Below are 25,913 nucleotides of genomic sequence, written 5' to 3'. Positions count from 1 at the left end.
ACACTAACACAGTGTGCCACATGCCCACATAAAATTACCTACTATATGATTCACCATTTCTACTGTCACTATTTTGTATCGATATATACTGCCAAAAACGCTATTATCGTGCTATTTTGTCGTGTCACCTCGAAATATAAAACTCTTGTCGTTAGTCACAGTAGTTTATTTTTTTTCAAGAACAAAATATTATTTTATGATTTTACCCTGCCACCTCTTACTAACATTGCATTCAAATTTTACATTGATTAAATTAAGCATTAAAGCATACTACATCAATGCGAATAAATATTATACTTTCCTCTCATTAATACATGTATTTTGCTTCGTTGATTTCAGATCCAATTGCTGGCCAAAATTGTGCATTCTTCACCTTTGATATGCTTTCCAACACACTCAATGGAGTCACATTCCCAACTACTGTCACCTTCTTTGCAGCAAAATCTATGTTAAAAGAACTAACTCCTGCATATGTTTACATACAAATCAACAGTATTAACATCTCACTCCCTAAATGTAATGTGTATCAAATTCTTTACCTTGCATTTTAGAGATGTGTTTTCTCAGCTTCCCTTCACACCCTTTGCAATGTAAAGAAACCCTTAGTACTACAACCTGCTCAAATATTTATTCAAATCACTTCATTGGACATTCATCATGTGCACAATGCATAAAGCTAGAAACTTGCTTAATCAAGATTCATAGATGTGTACAAGATAAGATTCACTGACACAAACACAGACACGACTACAAACATCAAATATAACATTGACATTAACATATTGATGCCGGCAATAATTTGAAAAAAATAAAATATGAAGTCTTAGTGCTACATTAAGATAAAACAAAACTAACCTGGTCAGGTTTAGATGCAGGATTGGGCTCATCTTTATCGTTTTTATCAACAACCTTACTCAATGCCAAAGCATGACCATAATCTGAAGAACCATCTAGATTAGCTCTATCACTGAGCAAAGATCTAGTTGAACCGTGTGGAGTGATTGAATTTGAATCAGCAGGTAACTTAACCAATCTCTTTTTCAGAATGGAATCAACCGGCTTAGAACTTTTGTTGACATGTTCAGCGACTACATTATCTTCTGTACTTTTTTTCTTCTTCTGCTCATAAACTCTAGTTCCATTTGACTTTGAGGAAGTAAAAGAACTTTTCTTCTTAGGGTCAATGGGTGGCTGAGAAGAAGAACATGGAGCAGTGATATTTTTGGAAGTGCTTCTTCTTGAATCATTGATAAGAGGATTATGGCGATCAATGACTCTTCCTCCTAGTTGAATGGCATTGGAAGAGGAACAAGAAGCTTGTTCCATGCTAAGACATATTGCTGTTGATGCTTGTGAAGCACAGAAGATATCCATTCTTTTCATCTTTTGGATAATGAAACCAAGAATATGTGGTTCTTAGAGAATCTATAGGTAGCTTTGCACAGAGAGAAGGTGGTGATATAAAGAGAGAAAACTGTTACCAAAGTAGTACAAAATAAAAGCTTCGTTGGCACTGATTGTTTTTTTTTTGTTTTTTTGGGACAGTGAGTAAAGGCTTGAGATAGAGGAACTTAAGTCTCATGTAAGATTTAACTATACTCGGGAAATGGACAACAAATTGTGCCGTTATTAATTTTAGATGATAAAATCTATTTTCTTAAAAATCACATCAATCGACTTAGGAGATTATATACTTATATGCATGAGTCTTTGGACTCTAGATACCCTTGTCATTCGGTTTTTTTTTGTAGAGATCTCAATTATAAATAACACACCTAAAATTAAGGTTGTTCATATAGTTGTCAATGGTTTTAGCATCTCAATAGGAATGATACACGTGCATTATAAACAAAATGTCATGAAAATGTATCAATGCAAAATTTGAAAAGTTTGTAAGGAAATAGATGAATGTCCTCAATGACCGTATCCTTATTGATGTTTTTGCAGTCTATTAAAATGTGTGGGGATAGGGTTGTAGGATAACTAAGTTAATGTTAAAAACACATCAAAATAAAGTGATCTTTTATGAGATACAACCAACATTTCTATTGCTTTAAAGAATGAAAATGATGTATAATGAGTACATAAAATTAAACTATCACACTCACTCTAAAAGTTTATTTGTGAATACTTTTCTGTCCTTAGCTCTAAAGGCCGAATTTCTTTTTCCAACTCTGATGGGCCTCTTTCGGGCTAGATTGAAAACAACAATACTATATGTTTTATTCACACCCTAGCCTGTGTCTTTGCAGACCCCTCAAAACTATTTTTTAAATATTTTTTTTTAGTTGAATTTTGGTGGGCCTTCTGGGCCTATCTCAAAGGGTAAGAAGAAGTTATCAATTTTTTTGTTGGGGCCTCATTCGAATTCGGGTCATGATTTCGAGTGCCTCTCACCTCCGGTTGAAGAGATAATTAAGCTACCTCCTGCACCCTCTCCTCCTCTCAAATACGTTAATGCGGAGGGTACAAAAGGTTGGTTGGAGAAAGATTCAGTGGATTTTCCAGTTGAAGGACGATCGTCATACTCCCTTTTGGACATGCCTCAGAGCAACATGCCAAGGACCTCTTCACTCCTTATATGGATTTAGATATTGCTAATCCTATAACTCCTATTGGTTTTTGTTTACAAGATAATAGTCCTTAGTCTTTTTCTAAGGAGGGCTTCAGTTCACAGATGTTGTTGCTTTTCCCCGTCTCTCTTGTCAGCGAAGTCCTATTCCTATATCACATGGGATTCTTAATTTTCTTGATAGTAAGAAAGTGGCAAGGGTCCGCAGGGAAGCTAAGAAATTAGGGTGTACCTTTATTCTAAGTGACGAGGAAGAGGTTAAGAGGTTATTGGGTCTTGAGTCTAGAGATAGGCAATTGAGGTCTACTAGACTTTCTAGGAGTTGTGTTCGATGTTAATTGGGTCTTTTAATGCTTGTAGTTTGGGTAGTAGGATAAAAAATAATAAGGTTAAATATCTCATTACCTTAAAGTCTCTAGAGTTCCTTGCAGTTCAGGAGACTAAAGTTTTTGAAATCTCTACCTCTTTAGTTGACTCCCTTTAGGAGAACCCTTTTTGTGACTGGAGTTTCTCACCGTCTATTGGTAATAGTCGCGATCTTCTTTCTATTTGGTGCAATTTGAAAGGTTCTTTCTTGTTTTCCTTTGCGGGTCCTGGTTACCTTAGGGTTTGTCTGAAGCGGGGGGTTTCCAAGACTAAGTGTGTGGTCATTAATGTTTATTCCAAGTGTATCCCTATTGAGAAGAGGGCTCTTTAGAGAGACTCACTTCTTATGAGGGCGTCCCTTAAGGGGAATGTGTGGTGTGTTTTGGGTGATTTTAATTTTCTTTGTTCCTCTTTTGAGAGGGCTGGTGGCGATTCCTCTGAGCACTGGGCTAGGGATTCGTCTATGTTGCGTTTAGTAATTTCATCTCCTAGATGGAGTTATGGGATATTCCACTTTTAGGAAGCAGCTTCATTTGGTTCCACCGTAAGGGTAGGATTGTTATTCGTCTTGATATGATTCTTATTTCTAAGGATTGGTGGGAGCTGTGGGAGACTACTTCCCAATAGGCTCTGCCTAGATATGTTTATGATCATTGCCCGATCATTCTCAAGTATTCAAACCAATTGCGGGGATCAAAACTTTTCCGATTTAATAAACATTAGCTCACTCATCCTCAGTTATATGAAGTGGTCTTTAATAGTTTGTCTATCTATTTGTCCTCTGGGTGGAAAATCTTTGTCCTTAAATAGTAACTTAAAGCCCTCAAAGGGGCCTTGAAAGATTAGAACAATCAAGTGTTTGGTATTCTTGATTCCCAAATTGAGTCCCTTAGGTAGGTGGTGAACTCTCTTGATTTGAGAATTGAGTAGGATGGCATTTTTAAGGAGAAGATGGTTGCAAGGAGTAAGGCTTCCTTGGAACTTTGGTCCCTCCACCAGATTAAGGATTCCCTGCTTGTTCAGAGGTCTAGGGCCAGGTGGCTCAAGGAGGGAGATTCCAATACATGATTTTTCCATGCCTGTATTAAGAGTAGGAGTAGGAGGAATGTTATCCTAACTCTCAAGGTTTGGGATGTTTGGGTTGAAAGGGTCTCTGATATTCGCCAAGTTATGGTAGATATTTTCTCTAATCACTTAAGATAACCCTATGGTGATCATCCTCGGTTACATGTGGTCTCCTTCCATTCTATCTCTATGAAGGATAACGCTAACCTAACAGTGCATTTCCTCTTATCTAAGATTGATCGAGCGCTTACTCTTTGTGATGGTAACAAGATTCCTGACCCTGATGGGTTTAATTTATCCCTTTTTAAGAGATTTTGGCCCCTTTTCAAAGAAGACCTTGGTATGATGTTTGCTCAAATCCATCAATTTGTCACGCTTCCCTGCAGTATTTCCTCTTTCGTTGTTACTTAGATTCTAAAGGTTGATTCCCCTTCTCAGTTAGGGCATTTCAGACTTATTTCTTTGGTTGGGTCTCTCTATAAGATTATTTACATGGTCTTGATTTCTAGACTCTCTAGTGTTATGGATAAGCTCTTCTCCCTAAATCAGTATTTCTTTCTCAAAGGTAGACTCCTAGTGGACGAGGTGGTTAATGTGAATGAGCTTGTGGATCTTGTCAAGCATAGTAGGAAATTTTGTATTCTTTTTAATTTTGACTTTTAGAAAGCCTATGATTCTATTAGCTGGTCTTTTCTTGACTATGTGCTTTCTAGATTTGGATTTAATGACAAGTGGAAGAGTTGGATTAGAGCTTGTGTGTTTGTTTGTAATCTTGAGGTCTTGGTTAATGGTTGCTCGACCCAAGATATTAGTATTCAAAGGGGGCTAAAGGAAGGTTACCATTTATCTCCCTTCCTTTTTCTCCTGGTGGTTGAAGGCCTGAGTGGTATAATTTATAGGGTAGTAGAGCTGAATCTTTTGTTTGGTATTAGAGTTGGATCCTTTTACTTGGTGGCCTCCCACCTTTAATATGCGGATGACATAATTATCCTGATCGATGCTACTATTGATAACCTCTAGACCATTAAGGTTATTCTCTGTGGTTTTGAGCTTGCCTCAGGCCTTCGTCTGAATTTTTCCAAGAGCTCTCTTATTGGGGTCAATTCTGGCTAGAATTTCTTAGATCTCACATGTGAGTTCCTCCACTATAAGAAGGAGTCACTCTCTTTCAAGTACATTGGGCTCCCGGTTGGAGCCAATTCCTATTTAGCGACTACATGGGAACCACTAGTTAATATCTTATCTATGAGGATTTTTTCATGGAAGCATATGTATGTCTCATTGGAAGGGAAAATGATACTTCTTAACTCTATTCTTAATGCCATTCCTATTTTCTTCTTATCTTTCTTTAATATGCATGTCAAGGTTTGAAGAAGATAATGAAGATTCATATGAGGTTTCTTTGGGGAAGAGTGAAAGGGGAGTCTATGATTTTCTGGGTTAAGTGAGAGGATGTCTGCAAGCCTAAGAAGTTAGGGGGCCTCGGTGTTGACAACCTTCGGTTGGTCAACTTGGCCCTATTGGGTAAGTGGATATGGCGTCTGCTCTTTGAGGCTTCTGGCATTTTGCATGATATTCTCACAGGTAGATATGGTGTAGCCTCTACCTCTTCTATTCTGAGTTAGAGAGTTGGTTGTCTTAGGTCATCCAGGACTTGGAGGAGAGGGGTCTCTCTTCTGGGATCTAGAGCTGCTGACACTTCTAATTGGTTTAGGGATGAGCTTTCCTTGAAAACTAGTTATGGCCTCCTTACTTCCTTCTTGGATGATATTTGGATTGGGAAATCTCCTATCCGTCTTAGATTCCCTAGAATTTTCTCTCTCTATGTTCAGACTTTTAATTCTATTGGAGAGGTTAGTAGATGGGATGGAGATGGGACCTCAAATGGAGGAGACCCACTTCTCTTTAATTATGAGTTGACCCTTTTTACCGATTTTCAATATGTGATTAGTGGCTTCACTCCTTCTGCTGAGAATGGTGTGTGGAGGTGGCGTGAGTCGAGTGATGGAGTTTATTATATGTCTTCTGCCTACTCTTGTCTCCTGGACCGTGTGCTCCCCCCATGTTTTCAGGTTTCTACCGTAGATTTAGTTTTTCCGGCTATTTGGTGTAACCGGGCTCCTTCCAAAGTCATAGTTTTCTCTTGGGAGCTTATTCAATATCGTATCCCAACTAGAGTTAACTTACTTAAGAGGTGTGTCCCTCTGACCTCCGAGACCTTTTCCTATCCTTATACTCGTTACACGTTGATTCGTCCTCCCATCTCTTTGTGACCTATGAGATTGGAACCTCAATGTGGTATAAGATCTTTAGGTGGTTAGGGTGGTGTAGTGTTTTGCCTAGTGATACCTTGACTCTTTTTCAGATGTTTATCTCTTTGTATGTAGTTTCTAGGACTACAAGGAGGTTGATGATAGTTTTGCATGTCGCGGTTTGGTTTATTTGGGAATCACATAATGATATAGTTTTTTTGTTCTTCGGTGACATCAAAATACAGGGAAGACATGATTATTTTCTTGGCTTGGAAATGATATTTTGGTAGGTTTATGGAAAACACTTGTACCTTCTCGGCCTGACTTGAGAATCCTATCTTATTTCTAAATCGATATGGAGAGAGTGGTTTCGACCTCCATTGGATGTGTTCTTGTTGCGTGTTTTTTCGTTTTGGTGTTCTTATAAGTGTCCTTGGATTTGAGAGTTCTAGCTTCAACAGATGTTGATTTTTCCGTGGAATGTTATTTTTGTTGTATTGCTTTTGTTCCTATTTTTTGTGGCTGGGTTTTTTTTAGCTAGTTGCTTTTCTTCTTTTTTGGTGTTTTGATCCCAGGTTTGCTACTCCTTGTGCCTTTTCCCCATGGCTCATTTTGTTCTTCGGTGACATCAAAATACAGGGAAGACATGATTATTTTCTTGGCTTGGAAATGATATTTTGGTAGGTATGTGGAAAACACTTGTACCTTCTCGGCCTGACTTGAGAATCCTATCTTATTTCTAAATCGATATGGGGAGAGTGGTTTCGACCTCCATTGGATGTGTTCTTGTTGCGTGTTTTTTCGTTTTGGTGTTCTTATAAGTGTCCTTGGATTTGAGAGTTCTAGCTTCAACAGATGTTGATTTTTCCGTGGAATGTTATTTTTGTTGTATTGCTTTTATTCCTATTTTTTGTGGCTGGGTTTTTTTTAGCTAGTTGCTTTTCTTCTTTTTTGGTGTTTTGATCCCAGGTTTGGTACTCCTTGTGCCTTTTCCCCATGGCTCATTTTATAATTTGGCCACAATGCCTTTCTTTTCTTCTATTTTTCATATATATATATATATATATATATATATATATATATATATATATATATATATATATATATATATATAGTTTGCCTTAAAAAAATTGTTATGGCATTGTTCTTTCTAATTTTGTTATATCAGCTGAAAATGTGTGAAATACGATTTCTAGTATTCATAATATATAGTAGTATTGAATTATGAGAAAAATTAGGGATTATCAAATTGAGCTAAGTGAATTAAACATCTTATATTTATCTAAAATCTCAAAACATTAATATATATATATATATATATATATATATATATATATATATATATATATATATATATATATATATATATATATATATAAATTATCTCTCTTATGTATTATTTAATATCCACTCTTTATTCAATGGGAGACTTGACACATCAATTGTATCTTCCTCGAGGATGAGTAAATGTATTCATCAGAATATGCTCTATTTCAATATTAAATTCTTGACTTAAATATTCTTTTGGTCTTTATAAATTAGCGTGTTTTTGTTTGTCGTCCTTGTATTTTTTTTCTAGATAAAGTCCTTAAATGTTGAATATTATTTGGTTTTAGTCCCTAGAGTTAAAATCCGTAGGAAAATCTGCAGGATTTTTGCCGATTTTTCTGCAGATTTTAAATATAGGGACTAAAATCAAAAGGATTTTAACATTCAAAGATTCTTTCTAGAAAAAGAAAAGATACATGAACGAAAATAAAAAATGCGTCAAATTACAGGGATAAAAAAACAATTTAAGCCTAAATTTTATATACACATACACCGCCCTCAACACCATATTATAAGGACATATTGTCTGAGCATTATGGTTAAAAAGACTTTTGATAGAATAACGACTACTCTTTATCGTATCCTAAATTTCCCCCTCTTATTTTTCATTTTATTTTATTTTTAATATTTAAAAAAAAAATCAAAAGTGTCAGTCAATTCAATTGGTAAGTGTCAAAGAATGTCACATATAAGGTCGCGGGTTTGAATCTCATTGTTTTTGTTTTTATTTTGGTTATTCATTTAAAAAATGTCCAAAGTCAAATGTTGACTTTTTTTTTACTTTTTTAAATTTAATTTTTGTTTTTTTGTTTTTAGAAATTTTTTAAAAATTAATTTTTCATTTAATTCATTATTTTATGCACAAAATAGCCAAACAATCATAAAAATATCTCACAATTTCTCATTCCCGTTTTTTGATTGATCACTTTTGTCAAACTTGCTTCTGATTGATCAAGCTTTGTCATAATGGCTTTTGATTGATCAAAGTTTGTCAGCTTGCTGATCAAGAAAAATCAGATAATATATGATATTATTTGATTTTTTTTCTTTTTTGTCTTTTAACCTAGTTTTTTCGCATTATAAATAGACACAAGTTTCTACATATTTTTCCCATCCACAATTCACAGAGAAATCACATACAAAAATCCTAATTTTATTTTCCTCACACCGAAGAAAACCAACACCTAAACCCTAATCCTCAACAATCCAGATAGAAGTAATATCTCGCACCGAAGAAGAAAGGAAAAAAAGAAGGAAAGAACCAACATGCATTGGTCACGACACTCCAGATTGGTAACTTTGTCTTCTTTTATACCTTCTGAATATTGTGTTTGAAGTAAGTTCGAGTTTTTATTGTTTGAATTTTTATTCGATTGCATATTTGGTCTTTTGAAATTTCAGTTTTATATGGTACATGATTTTTCTGCTTGTTGTCTTTACATTTTTTTTATTTTCACCGATTTACAAAATTTAATTCATTTAGTCTTTTTATTTTTTTATTTTAAATACTCCATTTTAAATATTATTAGAAATTATAGGAATAATTTTAGAAAAAAAAAAGGAACCACAAATACAGTAAAAAAACAAAACGTGATTTAATATGTTCTAAATGTTTCTCCTTCTTTTTTGCCTTTTATTATCTTCTATTATTTTAATTTAATATTTAATTATGTAAGGTCAAAATTAGAGTTAGATTTTGGGTTGGGCTTGACCCCTCGTCTTTTATGATTCACACTCTCTCAATGTTTCTACTACACCCATTTAGGTTGTTTTATTTCTATAATTTAATTTAATTTATTTAATTTATTTATTTTGTTAATCATTATTCAAAACGCAAAAAAAAATAGTTTATTTAGTAAATTTATTTAACCAATATTCAAAAATACCAAAAACATGCCCCTTTAATTAGATTCTTCTATTTAATTATCCATTTTAAAATTATTTTAGTTTATTAGGTTAATTAATCTTGTTTATTAGAAAATATTAAAAAATACAAAAAAAATAATTAATTAAAAAACACAAAAACATGTCTTTATCTCTTGTAAGTGAATATTAAATTAGTTGTACAATCTCTAGGTTTTGCCTGATTATAACATTCATTTGTATATAAACTCAGAAATATTTTGCAATACTTGTAAATAGGTCACAAACACAAAGTCAATTCCAAAGATAAAAAGTAAAAACTTTTTTTTTTCACAACTAAAATTCATCTTAATCCATCAAATTATTTTTTCCCTTGCGCACTTAAACCAAACTTTTTCATTAAAGAATAGTCTCATTCATTTAACACGGATATATAATGTGCCTAAGTTTCCATCGTGCGAGCATATAAGCAGACATTTAACCGCTAAAATGCAATCTAACACCATTCTCTAAAATCAACCAACCCACATTTTTTTACACAAAGTACGAAACTCTGACTTTCTCATTGCACTTTGGGAATACGTAGGCACAAAGTTTTGAAACCCTGACGAGCGCAATAATAAAAACCTAACATTTTCCATCTTTAAATCTTTTGTAAATATGATTTTTCATAAATAAACAAAACAATTGCAAACATTTCCTTAAGAGCACTTAATCGTAGCCTATTAGGAGGTTTTCGTTGAGTACAACAGATGCAAGGAGTGCTAATACCTTCCCCTCACATAACCGACTCTCGAACCCTCAACTAATTGTGATGACCATATTTTCTTCCTTTTTGGGTTTTATCGATGTTTCCGTTCTAATAAATACTTCAGTGGCGACTATGTGTCTACTTCGAGCGTTTAGATGCTCAGGTATTTTTTACGCCACAACAACTGGTAACTATGCTGAGGACACCTCTATAAAGAGAGTCAACCTTATCCTTTAGTTCTAGGGTTGTTGGTTTGTTTGCTTGTTGTTATTTTATTTTGTTTATTTTCTACTTTATTTTTATTTTTCTTCTTTATTTTTATCTTGTATCTTATATAATATTGTGGGTTTTGTATTATTGTTTGAGAATAAGCTCTACACTCGAGCTCGAGAAGAAACATAAGCTTAAATAAGTGGTTATCTAGTATTGGCCAATGGGAGGCGTATCCCAACCGGTTTTTTAACGAAAAATTTGACTAGAGTATATCATTTCAAAGCTTTCGCCATGAGTTGGTTAACCCATCTTTGTGAAGAAACCTTAAACTTGGTCAATGACTCTAGGGACCTCTTCTTGAACCAGAACATTAAGACTTTGCATGGCCTACAAGATCAAAATCTTATTAGGTCTATATGAAGGCTCAGCCAAAGGAAAACCCTTTGGGAATTCATCATGAATTTGCTAAGCCCGATATCATGATGAAGTTTCATCTGTGGTCCATGACCTTGGGTTTTTTCTTATACAACCAACAAAACCCTAGAGCATACCTTTGTGAGGGATTGGGTAGAGAAACTTAGAACTATCCTATCGTAAGGATCCTTTCCATATAGGTTGTTCTATTGTCCAATTACCCATACTATTCCAAATCCGCAATTTCCTGAGCCCACACATGGTGTTGCATTACATTCATTTAAATAAAAACTCTCAGCATATTGCATTTCATTTCATATCATCCCTTTGGTACTAGATAAAATCCACTAGATAAAATCCAAGTGGTCTTTTGCGCTCATATTGTACTCATTCTCGCAAGTCATGGACGAATTTATGCTAAGACAAGAACATCTGAAATAAGAAGTCAGTGAATTGAAAGAGAAAGTAAGAGAGGTTGTGATATCCATCCAATCTTTGATGAAAAAATAAGATCAATAACATATGGGTGCGAGTGTAGGGAATCATAACTTCATCCCTCAACCGCAAAACCTTAATCATCCTTCCCTTCACTACCGTCTAGGGGCAATAGTAAAGGTGTGAAAAACAAAAGAAAGAGGGGTTTGAATTGGGTTTTATAATCAAAATCTTTTATCAAAACAAGAACACCACTAACAAGTTAATAACAAAGAGATAAAAACACAAGTATTTTTATCCTGGTTCGCTTGAAACTCAAAGTTAATCCAGTCCACCCGTCAAGGTGATTTTGCTTTATATACAATGACTTAATCCACTATAATCAACAAATTACAACAAACACAAAGAATAACCTTCTTTGTCTTCTCATGGATCCAACTATACCCTAGTCTCCTTAAGGACTCATAAAGAATAACCTTCTCTGTCTTCTCAAGGATAACCTCCTTAAGGAATCAAATAAATAGTTTAAATAATATTTTGTATGTTACAAGATCTTCTACACAAGCATAGTTTACACAAATGAATAACAAATACTTAAAGAAAAATTGTGTACGAAAGAATGATAGCTTTTCACAAAGAAATAGACTTGTCAAGATATTGTGTCACCGACATTTTTCTTCAATTCTCTAAGTCTTACTTATATAGCAGAAGCATAAGACCGTTTGAGGGCAAAATGAGGAAAGCTCATTTGAGCGACTGTCCACTATTTGATGGGAAATTAATGATAATGTGTATTTTCATTCGCCCACAAAATTAGTGATATGTGTGATGTCTAATACTGTCCTAGCCCACGAAATCAGGTAGTGGAATGGATGTTAGATTTATACTATGCACTATTTGATCACGCTCCCATTTTGATCTTATCTTCAAATTCATTGGCTTTCAATGAAAGTTGATGAAACATGAAATGAAGAAACATAAAGATGGATTTAGAAATTTCAGAATCTTTGGTCAAAACCTTGACAGCGTCAGTAGTCTGGCTTGAGATCTTCAGAATCTTCATAATCTTCAGTCAGAACCTTGATAACTTCAATCGACTGGCTTGAGATCTTCATAATCATCAGCTATATAACACAACTTCAGAAGCTTGCCATTCTTCAGAAGTTTGATGATCAGAGTCACGTCTAGAAGTATGAACTGGGAGAACATTGCAGCAATAACATAGTGTCTCCTCATAAGCTTCTGATGAGTGAATCATCACAGACACATAAAGATTATTGCATCAATAATATTGCACATCTTTAAGAACTTTTAATAGTTGGCGCAGAAGCGAGTTTGAAACACATATTTCAAAAACTAATGACGTTGCACTTCATATATTCAGAATCAGAACTGGTTGTTAAAGATACACAATAACAAACCATTAGGGTACCAAAATTGTTCTCACACAAATACAATATTGTTATCATCAAAACTTAAGGTATAGATGCAGAACCAAATCTTGTTTTAATAATCTCCCCCTTTTTTATGATGACAAAACATGTATTTTGATGAACAGTTTTGTACAGGGTAATCACATAATAATACATCTTACAGAAGCACAAAGCTCCCCCTGAGATGTATAATCCTATAAAGAGAAAATCATAATGAAAGAACATTTTCCTGATTAACCTTTTTGAAATACCAGAGTGAATATTCTGTCAGAATCTAGTTTATCTTCAGAAGTTGATTGATGTTGTCCAGAGCACTGGTTTAATAACACCGTCGTTCTGATAGGCTTCACTTCATAAGCTTTGTTGAGTTCTTTTGAAGAAACTTTAGAGCTGGTTATCTTCTTTAAAAGAGCTGGTTTTCTTATCTGAACCTTGACTTTTCAAGTTTGATTACTATAGAAGAAAATCTCCCTTAGTTGGATTCCAAAATCCATGATTTTCAGAAAGAAATTTTCAGAAACACTTTGATGCCAAGTACTCAATTTTCTAGGTTCAAAACATGAATAATAGTTAACAACATGAAGGAGTTCAGACTCATATAGAAGACCATTTCATCAGAAAATGGTAACTTGTATTCTGATCTTTAATACTTCATATGTTTGATTTTAACCATTCTGATTCTTGAGAAATAACCCTGCAAAACACTTAACAAACTCTTTTTTAAAGTAGTTGTTAGCATAAAACATTAATCAATGTTTGGGTTTTTAATTAAGGCATTTAGATATCAAAATAAACACTAATTCTTCCCCTTAGAAATGTTATGTTTTCTACCCCTTTGTCATCAATCAAAAAGGCATAATACAAAAATAAATACAGAGAAACAAACATATTTCATTCAAAAATGCCAAAAGACAGTGAAAGATACAACAAATAGATCGAAAATTTTTAAGAAACTAAAAAAGGCTACGGGTTCTGAGGAGGAGGAAGAGGAGGCAGAGGAAGTCTTGAGAGAATCAACTAAAACATGAAATCCTGTTTTTCCAGACGCTCATTTACCCTTGCATTGTCAGCCTTGATTCCTCAATAGTTATCATAAGTGAAACAGGAATAGATTGAGAGGTAGAAGCTTCTAAAACGACAACCTGATTAGCAGCTTCTTCCATAACACAACCTTGAGGTGCAAAAACAATATCAACCTCTGAAGAAGTCGTAGCATGCTGAACAACCTCAATTTCTGGAGCAGCTTCTTCCATAACTTTAGGAGTAGCTTCCTTGACTTCTGGAGTAGGAAGACAAAGTTGGTAGTTTCTTAACTTCCAGAGTTCCATTAAGGGAGTGAACCCAGAACGTAATTTTCTTTCAGCAAGAGTATACCCAAAATCCTTCAACTTAGAAATCTTGGAATCAACCTAGGTTATGTAAGCTTCGCATGGCGAATCACTCGCAACCAGATTTGCTGAAGAACGAATGATAGTCATTGCTTCATGCAAACAACTTTTAGATTCTAACTCAAAATTCCTTAAAATCTTACCAATGTTAGGAGAGGATTTTGGAGGTTTGGGGTAGTTAATAACGAGGTTGATTCTAGACTCATCAAAGTCAGGACCATATACAGAAGGAAATGATGGGACAATGATAGGAGGTGTTTCATGGTCAGGTGAAATTGGTTCTGGCTCAAAATTGAACATAGCCTCAGAAGTTCCATTAGAAACTTGTCCATCAGAAACTCTTGAGGGAGATGTTCCGGGGGTTGTGATATTTTAATTTGTTGTTTGGGGAGCAGAAATACACGGTGGTGAGATGGATGATTTTTGTAACCGTGACAAAGATGGTGGTAATGGTATATGTTGTCGATCTGACAAAGGTTAAGAAACTAAAGGAGTTTTTGTTATAGGATTTATAGTGGTTGTTTGAGGTGGTGGAAGTGGGATGGATTTAGAAGCAATTGGTTGAGATGAAGGAGGATATTGAATTCGTAAGATCCTTTCAGAAATAATTGAATCAGAATTAAATTGAGTGCTATCAGAAGGAAGCTTACCATATGCCACATCAGAAGCTCTTGGAGAAGATTGGACGACTCTAGAAGCTTGTTTGCCTTGGAAACCCTAATTCATCTGCATATCTTGTATGACTTCCTCAACAAGTTTCTTCAATATTTGATCAAATATTTAAAGGGATACTTCATTATATATAATATTATACATATATGATCCTCCATGAGTCCCAAAGATCAAGATAACTTCAAGTTTGCAAGTTGGTTCATGGTGGTTGACCAGAGAAAGTCAACTGGTCAAAAATGGGGTTCACTAGACCCTACCTCCTACAATTTTTGTCACATGAAAATGATCCCAAGATAAAAGTTACTACTTATGACATTAAAAACAAATTTCATATTGAGGTCAAAAGCTAGTTTTGCTTGGAAATTCATTTTTTATAGTGAAAGATTATAGGTCATTTTGTTTGAACCCTAGTTAGGAGGTCAACTTCCAAAGACCATAACTTGCTCAATTTTTATGAGATGAAGACCATCCAAGTTACATGATCAATTTAAAGATGTCTTCTACAACTTTTATTCTTGTATAAACTTCAAATTATATCTTCAAATGCATGTGCCAAGAGGAAACATTATAGGTCATTTTGGGCCATTACCATTGAACAAGCAATTTTCCTCAACTTTTAAAATACATAACTCCTTCATGCAAAATAGGTCAAATTTGTGACTAAATTGAATAGCTTTTAAATATATACAACTTTGATGAAGGAAATTTTTCAATTTGAAACCCATAGCAAAAGTTATTCAAGGTGGAAGAAGTGAACATTTGACTTAGTACTTAGAAATTTTTTCAAATATGTTTAATTTTCCAAACTTCCACCTCAAAATTCATCATGATCCAAGATTTAAATGGAAAAGTGTTCGACATGAAAGTTGTTTCCCTTGATCTCGCCTTTCCAAAAAGTCCAAAATCACTTCATTTGTCCAAGGATTGAATGACTTGCGCATGGCTTTTCTTCAAGGTTCCATTTGGATGAATTTCAGGATCACTTTTCAATTCCAATTGCATGACTTCATGGCACACTTTCAGCATTGCTCATGAATAATTTTGGACCCTTTGACATCATTACATGGGCCTATCACACGCCCATGCATCCATGCAAGTGAGAATTGTTATTTTTGGCATTTTGATGGAAGTGTGTGGAAATCAATTGTCTGGCCTATAAATACATTGCCTCATGCTCAGAATTATGGACACCTTGCTCAAGCTTTGATCCTGTAACCTTACCCTTCACCATTAGAGGATAAACTTGAAGGTTTTCAATTAAAAATTGAGTTTCAATTTCACTTCTGTTTTGAAGTTGAATCTTCAAGAATTTAAGCCATTCTTTGATCCAATTCACTTTCTGCAAGCTTCTGAAGTCAAGCCAAGGCCAATTGGAAGGAAGATCAAGCAAGATTCAAGCTCCTCGAAGGTGATTTTTCAGAAACTTTCTCTCTTCGATTCTCTCTCAGTTCTTCACCATTCTCTTTAATTTTTGGTTGGCTGAAGTTCTACCAATGTAGGCAATAAGATTGAGCTGCTTAGAGGTCAAATCGAAGCAACTCAGTTCATGATCCTCAAAATTCAAATCCCTGTATCTTTTAATATACTTGGAATTGGAGAAAATTGAGGCCAAATTCGAGCTCCCGAACATTTTCTCTTTGAAATAGTATCCTTGTTTTTCATTTTTCATTAAGTTGAAGGTGGACCAGTCCGGTGAGGTCCACCGGAGAAGATGACCAGAGCCCTAGCTCCGGTGATGTGTTGACGTGTCCAGAACCATTTGATCATGATCTCATGTTTTAATCTCAACCTTTCCTTTTGATTACCAAGTGTGTGGTGCAGTTGACTGAGGTGTTTGTGGAACACGCACGCTCCACCTCAATTGATGAGAGAGATCTGATGGCCCTTGTTTTTTTTTTCTGTTTTCTTTTTTATTTCTGATTTTTCATTTAATCCATTTATTTTGTTTAATTCATAGAAATTTCATTTTTAATCCGAAAAATATGGGACTTTCACCAAAAATCTTTAAATATTTTCCTCTTCCATATTTTGAATTAAAATCATTTTTTGGATTAATTTTCATATTTTTCATGAATTAAATGATTTAGTGCATATTTTTAATTGTTTAGAAATACGTCTGACTTTTTAAAAATCATCATTTTTTTGTCTAAGGTCCTTTGACCTTGTTTGACCTAGGATAAATCCCTTGGCCATTTGCTTGGTGTTTTGAAGGGATTTTAGGTTTTGACCAAATAAAAATGCATTTTAAGTCTTTTTTAAATTGATTTTTAATTGATTAAATGTATAAAAATATTGTTGAGCCATTTTGATGGTCTTGTGATGTTTGATTTTCTGTTTGGGCCTTGGTCAAAGTTGATTTGACTTTTGTTGGATCAAAACCATTGGATTTAGGGGATTGATGAAATGTACATGTCATCTCCAAAAATGAATGGATGATTCTGATTTGATGAAATTCTTCCCATGACCAATTTGTGTTTCTATCTTCCCCTGCCTCTTCATCTTCATCCCAATTCTTTCTCATTCCTTCATTTGACCAATGAAATCTCTAATGTATAAAGGCTAATTGATTCATCAATGACCTTTGTGTCAGATGAATCAATACAAGTATGACTGAGATAGGTTCCTCCTTCTTGATCTTTTCTTTTAATGTGTGGTATGTTTTAGGAGTTTGGTTCTTCATACCAATTCTCTAATATGCATTAAAACCTAAATTTTTATTTCTCATCCTCATATGGTTATGACTTCTACACAAGTCCAATTACGATTGCTTAACATAGAGCTAAATTTGACCCTTAAGGCATAACATTCTAGTAAGTGAGATTGTAAGTCTCTCATTCTTCATGGCATTGTGTGGAGACTTAACCTTTTTCCTTTCATGGGAGCTAGTGGCATACTTATTGAGTTATCCAAGTTGGAGCCCTTCTCATGGAAGATGTCTTGGTTTAAGCATTCATACTTGTGATTGAATGGTTGAGTGTTCTCCAAAGAATGACTTAATCAATTAAAAAACACCATTAACCATTGACTAACTTTTGACTAACATTTGACTAACTCTTATTAATATTGCTTTACTCTCAAGTCATTAACTATTATGCAATTTAAATTTCAGTCATTTATCATTCATTTCCATTTACATTTCATATAACTTGTTTATGTTTATGTCATTTTCACTTTGCTCATTTGAGTCATATCTTGTGAGTGTATATATTTGTTTGTGTGTTTTGATTTTGTTTATGGTCTTAGGAACTTAAAATACTTAATAACAAGAAAAACCCTAAAAAACATCTGGATGGACTGTTGGGATTTGATTTGAACTTTTGGACTTAGAATTAGGCAACATTCCCTAAGCAAAAAGGACTTGGCCAATGCCAACATTTTGAGACCAAGTTATCTTGAATTAAACCTTCATCTGATGCAAGCCTTGGGGTTTATTTGAATTCATCAGCTACTCTATCTTTGTGCTTAATTGTTATTTTGGTTTTGTGTCTGATGCTTTGCTTTAAGATGATCAAGGAATATTGCATCTGGTACATCGGAAGACAAATAAGACTTCTAGCTATGGGAATTGCTTATTTGGACGTGGCTATCTTTATTTGATGCCTTGATCTTCATGATCTTTGGATATTGGTCATTGCTTATTGATTAGTGCTTGATTAAAGTCCAAGGGAAAATGGGTTTCTATATGACATTCTTGTCTGTTGGATTGCATCCCATTGGTCAGATCTTTTCAACCCTTAACTCTTAAATTTGTGCTTAGGATAGTCTCTTCATCTCCTCCATCTTCTTAAATTTCAAAATCTTTCCCCCTTTTCCAAAAGCCTTCTTTGCTTGTGATTTTAAACTTAGACTTTGTTTTAATAATTAGAAACTTTGGCCTTATGCCATTGAATTTTTAAATCTTTTCTTAATCAAATTTGTAAGTAAACTTAACCATATTGACTTAAATTTCAAAAATACAAAAAGAACTAACAACTTCATTCAAACTTTTGGGCCTTTGTGCCTTTTCATTTAAAACTTTTGTTAAAAGCAATTCACCAACTTTGAAATTTTTACCATGAACTATGAGGTTTTGATCCCTCATTTTTATGTTGGTACGTAGTGTAGCACCTCGAATTTGCACCTACATTTTGTACATACATTTTCATCGTTAGTTCATTAACATAATATAGTCCACTGCATAACATTGCATTGTCCATTTGCCCAAGTGCAAGTTCAGCTGACAAGTTAGGTCAAACTGGTCAGGAGATCAGTCAATCAAGCAAGCAAGTGCAATTTTCATTGAGCCAAGGCCCTAGGGTTGGTCCAACATGTTTACATGACCTAGGGGTCCTTTTGAAGTGTTTTGGTCAAGGTTTGATTGCTCAGAAGTCATCAGTCATGGCTCAGTTCACCAGAAACCCTAAAAAGTCAACTGTTGGTCAACTGTGCATTTGATCAGGGATTTGAAGGTGGGAATTGGTTTGAGAAGTCTCATTCATGTCCATATAGGCCTCATATAACATGTCAAACACCATCATGGAAGAATTTGAAGCCAAACAAGAAATTTCCAAAAATAGAAAGTCGACCTGTAATTGGAATTTGCCAAAAATGGAAAGTCTTGATCCTCAAACTTACATCATGATACAAGCTTCAAATGAATTTTTGCCCAACATGAAAGTTGAAGATCTTGTTTTCCCATTTCCAAAAAGTCCAAGAACACTCAATTCCCATGTATGGTTGGCAAGTTATGATCAAATCATTTTCAGAAATTCTTGAACTTCAAAAGGCCATATCTCTCAAACCATTTGGCCAAATTGGGTGGGGTTTTTTGCAACAAGTCACATTTGATCCCCTCTTTCCAAAAATGTCATCATCATTCATCAAAACTTCACCAATCAAAATGGCCTTTTTGAACTTGCATGATTTATTTTCAAGTGAGGGTGAAAAGTGAATCTTCAATTTAACCACTTCCAACCAATTCTACCAACCAAATAAGTTCTGAAATGATGTTTAAGACTTGTTACAAGGCCCAATTCGCAGCTTGCACATCCACCTTGCCACTTAAGTAAAAAAATGGTCAATTAGCAAAATGGTTTGATTAGCAAATTCTGTTTTCACTCTCCATAAACCTTGATTAAACAGATGCTAAACAACATATAAATGCTTCATTTTTACCTCTGCAGAACCCTAGCAGCCAACATCACAAACAGAAAAACCCCTCTTCTCTCAAATCACATTTTTTGGCATTTGGAACTCTTCTTGAAAAATTGTCAAAGAACTCGAGCCTGTCTTGCTTGCTCCACCATCCATCACCTTTGTTGAGCTCATTTCAACCTTCATTCACCAACTGTAAAGCTTGCTTACCCGACTGCTACATCAAGCATCACCAATGGCAGTTCAAGATTTGTGCCATCTCATGCCTTGCTGAGCTAGGATTCTCCTCCATACATCTTGTGGAAGCTATTGGAGCAACTGTTTCAACAAGACCAAGCCAAATCCTCACTGTTTCACTAACTTCTTCAAAATCAAGTACTTTAGTTGCTTTTAGTTCCTTGTGAACTTTGCTTTGCTTTGCTTGATAAGCAATTTGCATTGAGGTATAATTCCTTACTCCATGTAGTCTGGAAGACCTGGCCTGTTACTTGGCCAGGCAACTGTCTGAAGTCCTCCTTAAGAGGCAATGCTTGTGTGTGTTTACATTTGTCCCAAGCAGGAAAAGTCCTTTAAATAAGGCAATTGGTGGATATAAGAGATATGTAGTCTATCTCCCACTATCCTGTGAGTCTTCTCCTTGCTCCCATGACATGGTTGTAGCATTGAGATCCTAACCCAAGATCTATCGAGTCAATAATCTGTGGAGAGAGTTCCTACTTTCTGAACTCCCACACCTTCTGATATTCAAATGTTCTCCCTGACCAGGGATAAGAGCAATGAGGCACACCCCTCATATCCTTTCATCTGCTTCACCTTGGCTCTCAATGTCAAGGTTAAGAGCACCATTAACCCAGTTACAGAGGTTTGTTTGTTGAGGTTGATATGACCCCTCGACTAAAACCTAACCTTGATTGAGCCCATTGTTTGCATATAGTGTGTGCTACTTGTGCTTGTGTGTTTGTTTGACTTGCTTCCTGTGCAAGTTAGGTTTAGTTTAGCTTGCTTCCTGTGCAAGTTAGGTTTAGTTTGGCTTGCTTTCTGTGCAAGTCAGGGTTAGGATAGGCTTGCTTCCTGTGCAAGTTAGCTAGAAACCTTAACTTAGGGATGATTTGCATGATAACATCTAGGCTCGAGTCGTAGTCTCCCTAGTTGTGTCTCCCTCTGTTATCTGGTTAGGCTAGTCTTTCTCCCCTCGCCAGGGGAACTACATCGCCCTGATCCTCGTTCCAGACGAGGTATGTAGGCAGGAGACCGTGCGAGGTCTCTCCGGGAACCTTTTTTCTTTTTGTGTGTGTTGTTTGACGATTGCTAGGCTCGAGTTCCCGACTCCTTAGCAATTTTTTGTCTGTTTGTTCTTGTTGTGTGCTTGGAAGCCGGTATAAGTCCATCGAGTGGCATCTGGGTTCCAGTGTGCGTCTGTTGGTTTGGATACTGATGTAAGTCCAGTGATTGGCATTCGGGCTCCACGTTTGCCTTTGCCTGTTTTTGTGTGCGTGTCAGCCGAGCTAGGAATGCTCTGATTCTTCTTCGTCCAAGAAGATACGTATGCATAGGATGCGACATCCTAGCGAGCACGTGTCGTTTCCCCAGTCCGAACTACTTCGACTCTGATGTCTATGCCTGATAGACTAAGTAGGCCCAGGATGCGATATCCTGCCGAGTCAGTTTCAGTCTTGTTTGTTTTCTTGTGTCTCTTTCAGCCAGTGTGTGTGTGTGTGGTGTTTGTTTTAGCAACATTTTCTTTCTTAGAGCGTGGATCCCGTCGAGTACGACGGACGTGAGGGGTTGTCATACGGTGAACTGGACTTTTTGTGTTTTTTATCGCAATGTCGCGGTTAGCAAGAGTCGCCACCGACTTTTCTTTTATCCAATAAGGAAAGGTGGAAAAGAACAGGAAAGACCTTAATTTAGATTTTGGGTTCGGGAGGTACATTATACAAAGGGAAGGTGTTAGCACCCTTTGTATCCATGGTTATCCATGGGCTCTTAATTGCTCGATCACTTATATTATTTTTGTCTGAAAAAAAAAGTGTTTGTGAATTGTTTGGAAAATTGTTTTTGGAAAGAGAATTTAACTTTGTAATGATTCTTGTATGAATATATACAAAGTAGTTATCTCGTTTAGTTTTGGAAATTGTTTAGAAAAATATAACTCGGTAATGATTCTAGTATGAATGTATACCAAGTGGTGATTTTCTAAAGGCATTTTGAAAGGTGTGAGGTGCAAAAAAAAAAAAAAAAAGTTTTAAGTTGTGAGCCAGCAATTAAGAGTTATACCGACCCAAGGTCTTTACGGGCATTTCCTATCCTTATGAGGGTAAAACTGTCCTTATTATTGAGAAATAAGTAGTTTTATCCTTTGGATGTAAAAGGGTCATCGTAGGGTCATCGATTGGTCATTGAAGGCAACAGTTATGAGGATACCTTAGCATTCGAAGGGACTATCATCATTTAACCGTAGGCAACATCGGAGGGTCATCGAGGGACAAAGTTGTATATTCGAAGGCAACATCCGAGGGACTATAATTTATTTTATGATGATTTAACCGAAGGGTCTTTGCTAAGGGTATCCCCACGTTCGCGGGACATGACCGTAATATCGTAATCGTAAGGCAACAAAGAGAGGTCCAAGATCACTTATTCAAAGGCAAAGTTTTACAATTAATTATATAATTAGGATGAAACTCCACATTAAAATTATTAAAAATAATATATTAAAAAATTAATACATTAGAAATTAATACATTAAAAAATTAATTTAGGGTGAAACTCCACAAGGGTATCCCACAAATAAAGTGGAATACCTAGCCAATAACCTTTTCTTGGGATATGTGAACCTTTACGAAACTAAAAAAAAAAGAAACATGTCAGAACACCAAATCAGGGTGCAATCGAAGATGACACCGGAGAAATATCACAACAATAAATAGGATAGGATAAATAATGCATGGCTATGATAAAAACATAAAAAAAAACAGACTAGAAGAATCAGGTACTGTCTCGTTCGCCTCTGCCTCGCCTAGCGAAGGCCACGGATTTTGAATTTGAAAACAGCCCCATGTTAGGAACTTTGAATTTTATGGCATTTTATCACAGGAATAACATGGTCAAACATTCAGGGTATTCAGGCATATTTAAATTCCCATACGAAAGCAAATTATATATCAACATTTAATCATGATGCATTATATCTGTAGATATGGCCAATTGAAAGTATAAACAATAGAGATACGCAAACCTGTTTGCCAATTCAAGGTTGAAGGGATTGACCACTTGTAGTATCGGAATAAGTTAGGCAGCGGGAATTGGACGGCGATGGCTTCGGTGCAGATGGGCTGCCTTCAGGGTTTCTTTACTCTGAGTTCTCCGGGTAGGCAGGGTTCCTATGCCAAAGTTTCTATCCGTCCTTCTCTGTTCTCTCTCTTTCTTTTTCCTCAAGGTTTTGTTCCAAGGAAACCTCAGAGTGTTTTGCTTCTCTTCCTTCTTTCTCCAGTGAATCTCCCAGTGTAAACTCCAAGTCCAACTCCCCCTACTGGAACTTCAGTATTTATAGACTAATTTCGTGGGTAATGGGCTTGGAATGAGGGAGACCCAAGTCCAAAATAATTTGTTATATTTTATTTATTTATTTATTTTAATTATTTAATTAATTAATTAATTAATTAATTAATTAATTAATTAATTAATTAAATAATTAAATTTTCTTTCTTTTTTTTTTCGTTTTTTTTTTTTTTTTTTTTTTTTTTTTTTTTTTTTTTAGAGAAAAATGATGGGTAATTTTTGGGGTATGACAGCTGCCCCTGTTCAATATTCTTGAACCGAGAGAGTTAGGATGGCGTGTATGCCATTCGTGGTCTGGAGGTGGAAGATTATTGAACACTAGAATGCCCCAAAAATTTGCACTTGAGAATCGACAGTTGGTCTTGATGGAGATGGGCTTAAAGATGCCATCCGGGAGGTTTGATGACGAAAGCTTCAGATCGCACCGTATATTAGGCCAATTTGAAGACATGGGTGCCACACTGGGTCGTACGTTAGACCGTATAATGAGTCATCCATTAGGCTGTCGACTTCGCTGGGGAGTCGGAGTGTGTCATATGCTGTTGGGGATAAAAGATCAGAATGGACCATACGCTAGATCGTATCTGAGTTGCAGAATGAGCCGTACGTTAGGCCGCATCTGATGATGAAAGCGGTAGTCGTACGCCAGACTACACTTCAGAAATGTACCGTACGTTAGGTAGCATCTGAGGGTTGTAAGATCCAAACGGGTCGTACGTTAGACCGCGTTGGAGTTGCTGGAGTTCAGAATGGATCGTACGCTAGATCGTATCTGAGTTGCAGAATGAGCCGTACGTTAGGCTGTATCCGAAGAAGAAAGTAGTCGTACGCTAGACTACACCCCTGAATGTACCGTACGCTAGGCAGCATTTGAGGATTTGAAGGTCCAAATGGGTCGTACGTTAGACCGCATTGGAGTTGCTGAAGAAGTCATATGTTGGGCTGAATCAGAATGAACCGTACGTTAGGCTGTATCTGATAACCTGTATATGTTGTACTTGCAATAAATGTCTGGGATGGGCTTAAAGATGCCATCGTTAGGAGGATATCGAAGTGTTGTCAGAATGAATGTTCCCATGAACTGTATTTGAAATATGTATCTGAATCTTGAATGTGATTGATAAAGGTGTCTGTCTGAATGAACCTTTTACTTTGACTATATCAGGAGGATAATTAACCTGCAAAGAAAAAGTTAGCTTCATGCTATGTCATGATGCATGAGATGTTTCGTGTTATGCTAAAATAAATGTGAATGTTGTATGCATGCGTATGCTGTGAAAGGATGTAATGAATGAGTTATGCGTATGAGAAGTTCTGCTTGGGGACTCTACTGGGGAAAATAAATCCCCATCTACTGATTTGAGACATTTGTGTCGATGACCCTTTCTCGGCTGGGGATGCTTGATTTCTGTCTGATGGTGGAAATATTCAGCAGAGTCGGGCTGGAGATGGATGAGATGATCAGCCTGTCTGGCGATGCCGACCTCTGTTGGGGAATAGCTGGCTGTGCCGGGGAATACTGCCAATTTCTTCTGGGAAAAATAGGCTTGCTGGGGAAGAGAATTGGTAGCGGATTCATTGGAAGCATGATTAGACCTTTTCCTTGATCCTGAAGTCGGGTAGTAATTGCTATTGCTATTCTATGCATGTATTTTTGGTAAACATCAGTCATATTCAAATGCACATATTAATTCAAATTAAATCAATGGACATTTACGCAACCAAAACAGAAAAGTAAAAACAAAAGCATCTTTTTTTTGAAAGAGGGTTGTATTGATTTTGAAAGGAGGCCTATAAACAGGCAATTTGTGTACAAGGAGACAGAAATCCTAGTAAGAGGAAATTGTCGAAAACAAAGAGAAAGCTATGTGGAAGAAGTCCTATTGATTTTAAGCCTACTACTGTCATTATGTCTTCGAGCATCTCATCCCTTGCTGTCGGATAGAAGTGATTGGCTTGGTCAGTCCCTCGAACTTGGATGAAAGTTGACTGAGAACGGGACATAGTCATACGCTTTAATCCCTAATTTTTGCCTGGACCGCCTTTTCAGGTTTTCAGTCCACCAGGATACCCTTTTTTGCCCAAGCCGCCTTTTCAGGTTTTCGACTTGCCGGGTGTACATTTTTTTTTATATATCCCTAATTTTTGCCCGAACCCTTTTGGTTCGCCGGGATGCCCTTACTTTTGCCTAGATACGTCGATCTAGCGGGTCTCTTTTATGCGTAGTATTTTTTAACTATGTCCGCGTTCACGGGATGTGGGAAGTCTTCACCATCCATTGTAGCGAGTATCATGGCTCCACCTGAGAATATCTTCTTAACTACAAATGGCCCTTCGTATGTGGGAGTCCATTTGCCTCTGGGGTCAGTTTGTGGTAGGATGATGCGTTTGATTACCAAGTCGCCAATTTGATACACTTGTCTCTTGACCTTTTTGTTGAATGCCCTGGTCATGCGCTTCTGATAT

General features: G+C 36.0%; 1 protein-coding gene across 1 annotated transcript; it reads right to left on the bottom strand.

Moving 5' to 3' along the window:
- Positions 1-226: 226 nt before the first annotated feature.
- On the bottom strand, positions 227-1,628 carry LOC127096877 (protein SODIUM POTASSIUM ROOT DEFECTIVE 2). The gene is made up of 3 exons (XM_051035414.1): positions 856-1,628; positions 540-615; positions 227-465 (listed from the first exon to the last, which is right to left on the bottom strand). Exons 1-3 carry the CDS (start codon positions 1,381-1,383, stop codon positions 308-310), a joined length of 762 nt encoding a protein of 253 aa, XP_050891371.1. The 5' UTR covers positions 1,384-1,628; the 3' UTR covers positions 227-307.
- Between the last annotated feature and the right edge of the window lie 24,285 nt (positions 1,629-25,913).

The sequence above is a fragment of the Lathyrus oleraceus genome, chromosome 6 (assembly GCF_024323335.1).
Source record: "Lathyrus oleraceus cultivar Zhongwan6 chromosome 6, CAAS_Psat_ZW6_1.0, whole genome shotgun sequence".
Classification (NCBI taxonomy): domain Eukaryota; kingdom Viridiplantae; phylum Streptophyta; class Magnoliopsida; order Fabales; family Fabaceae; genus Lathyrus; species Lathyrus oleraceus.
The sequence above is the reverse complement of the archived record's forward strand: the minus strand, read 5'-3'. Positions and strand labels throughout refer to the sequence as shown.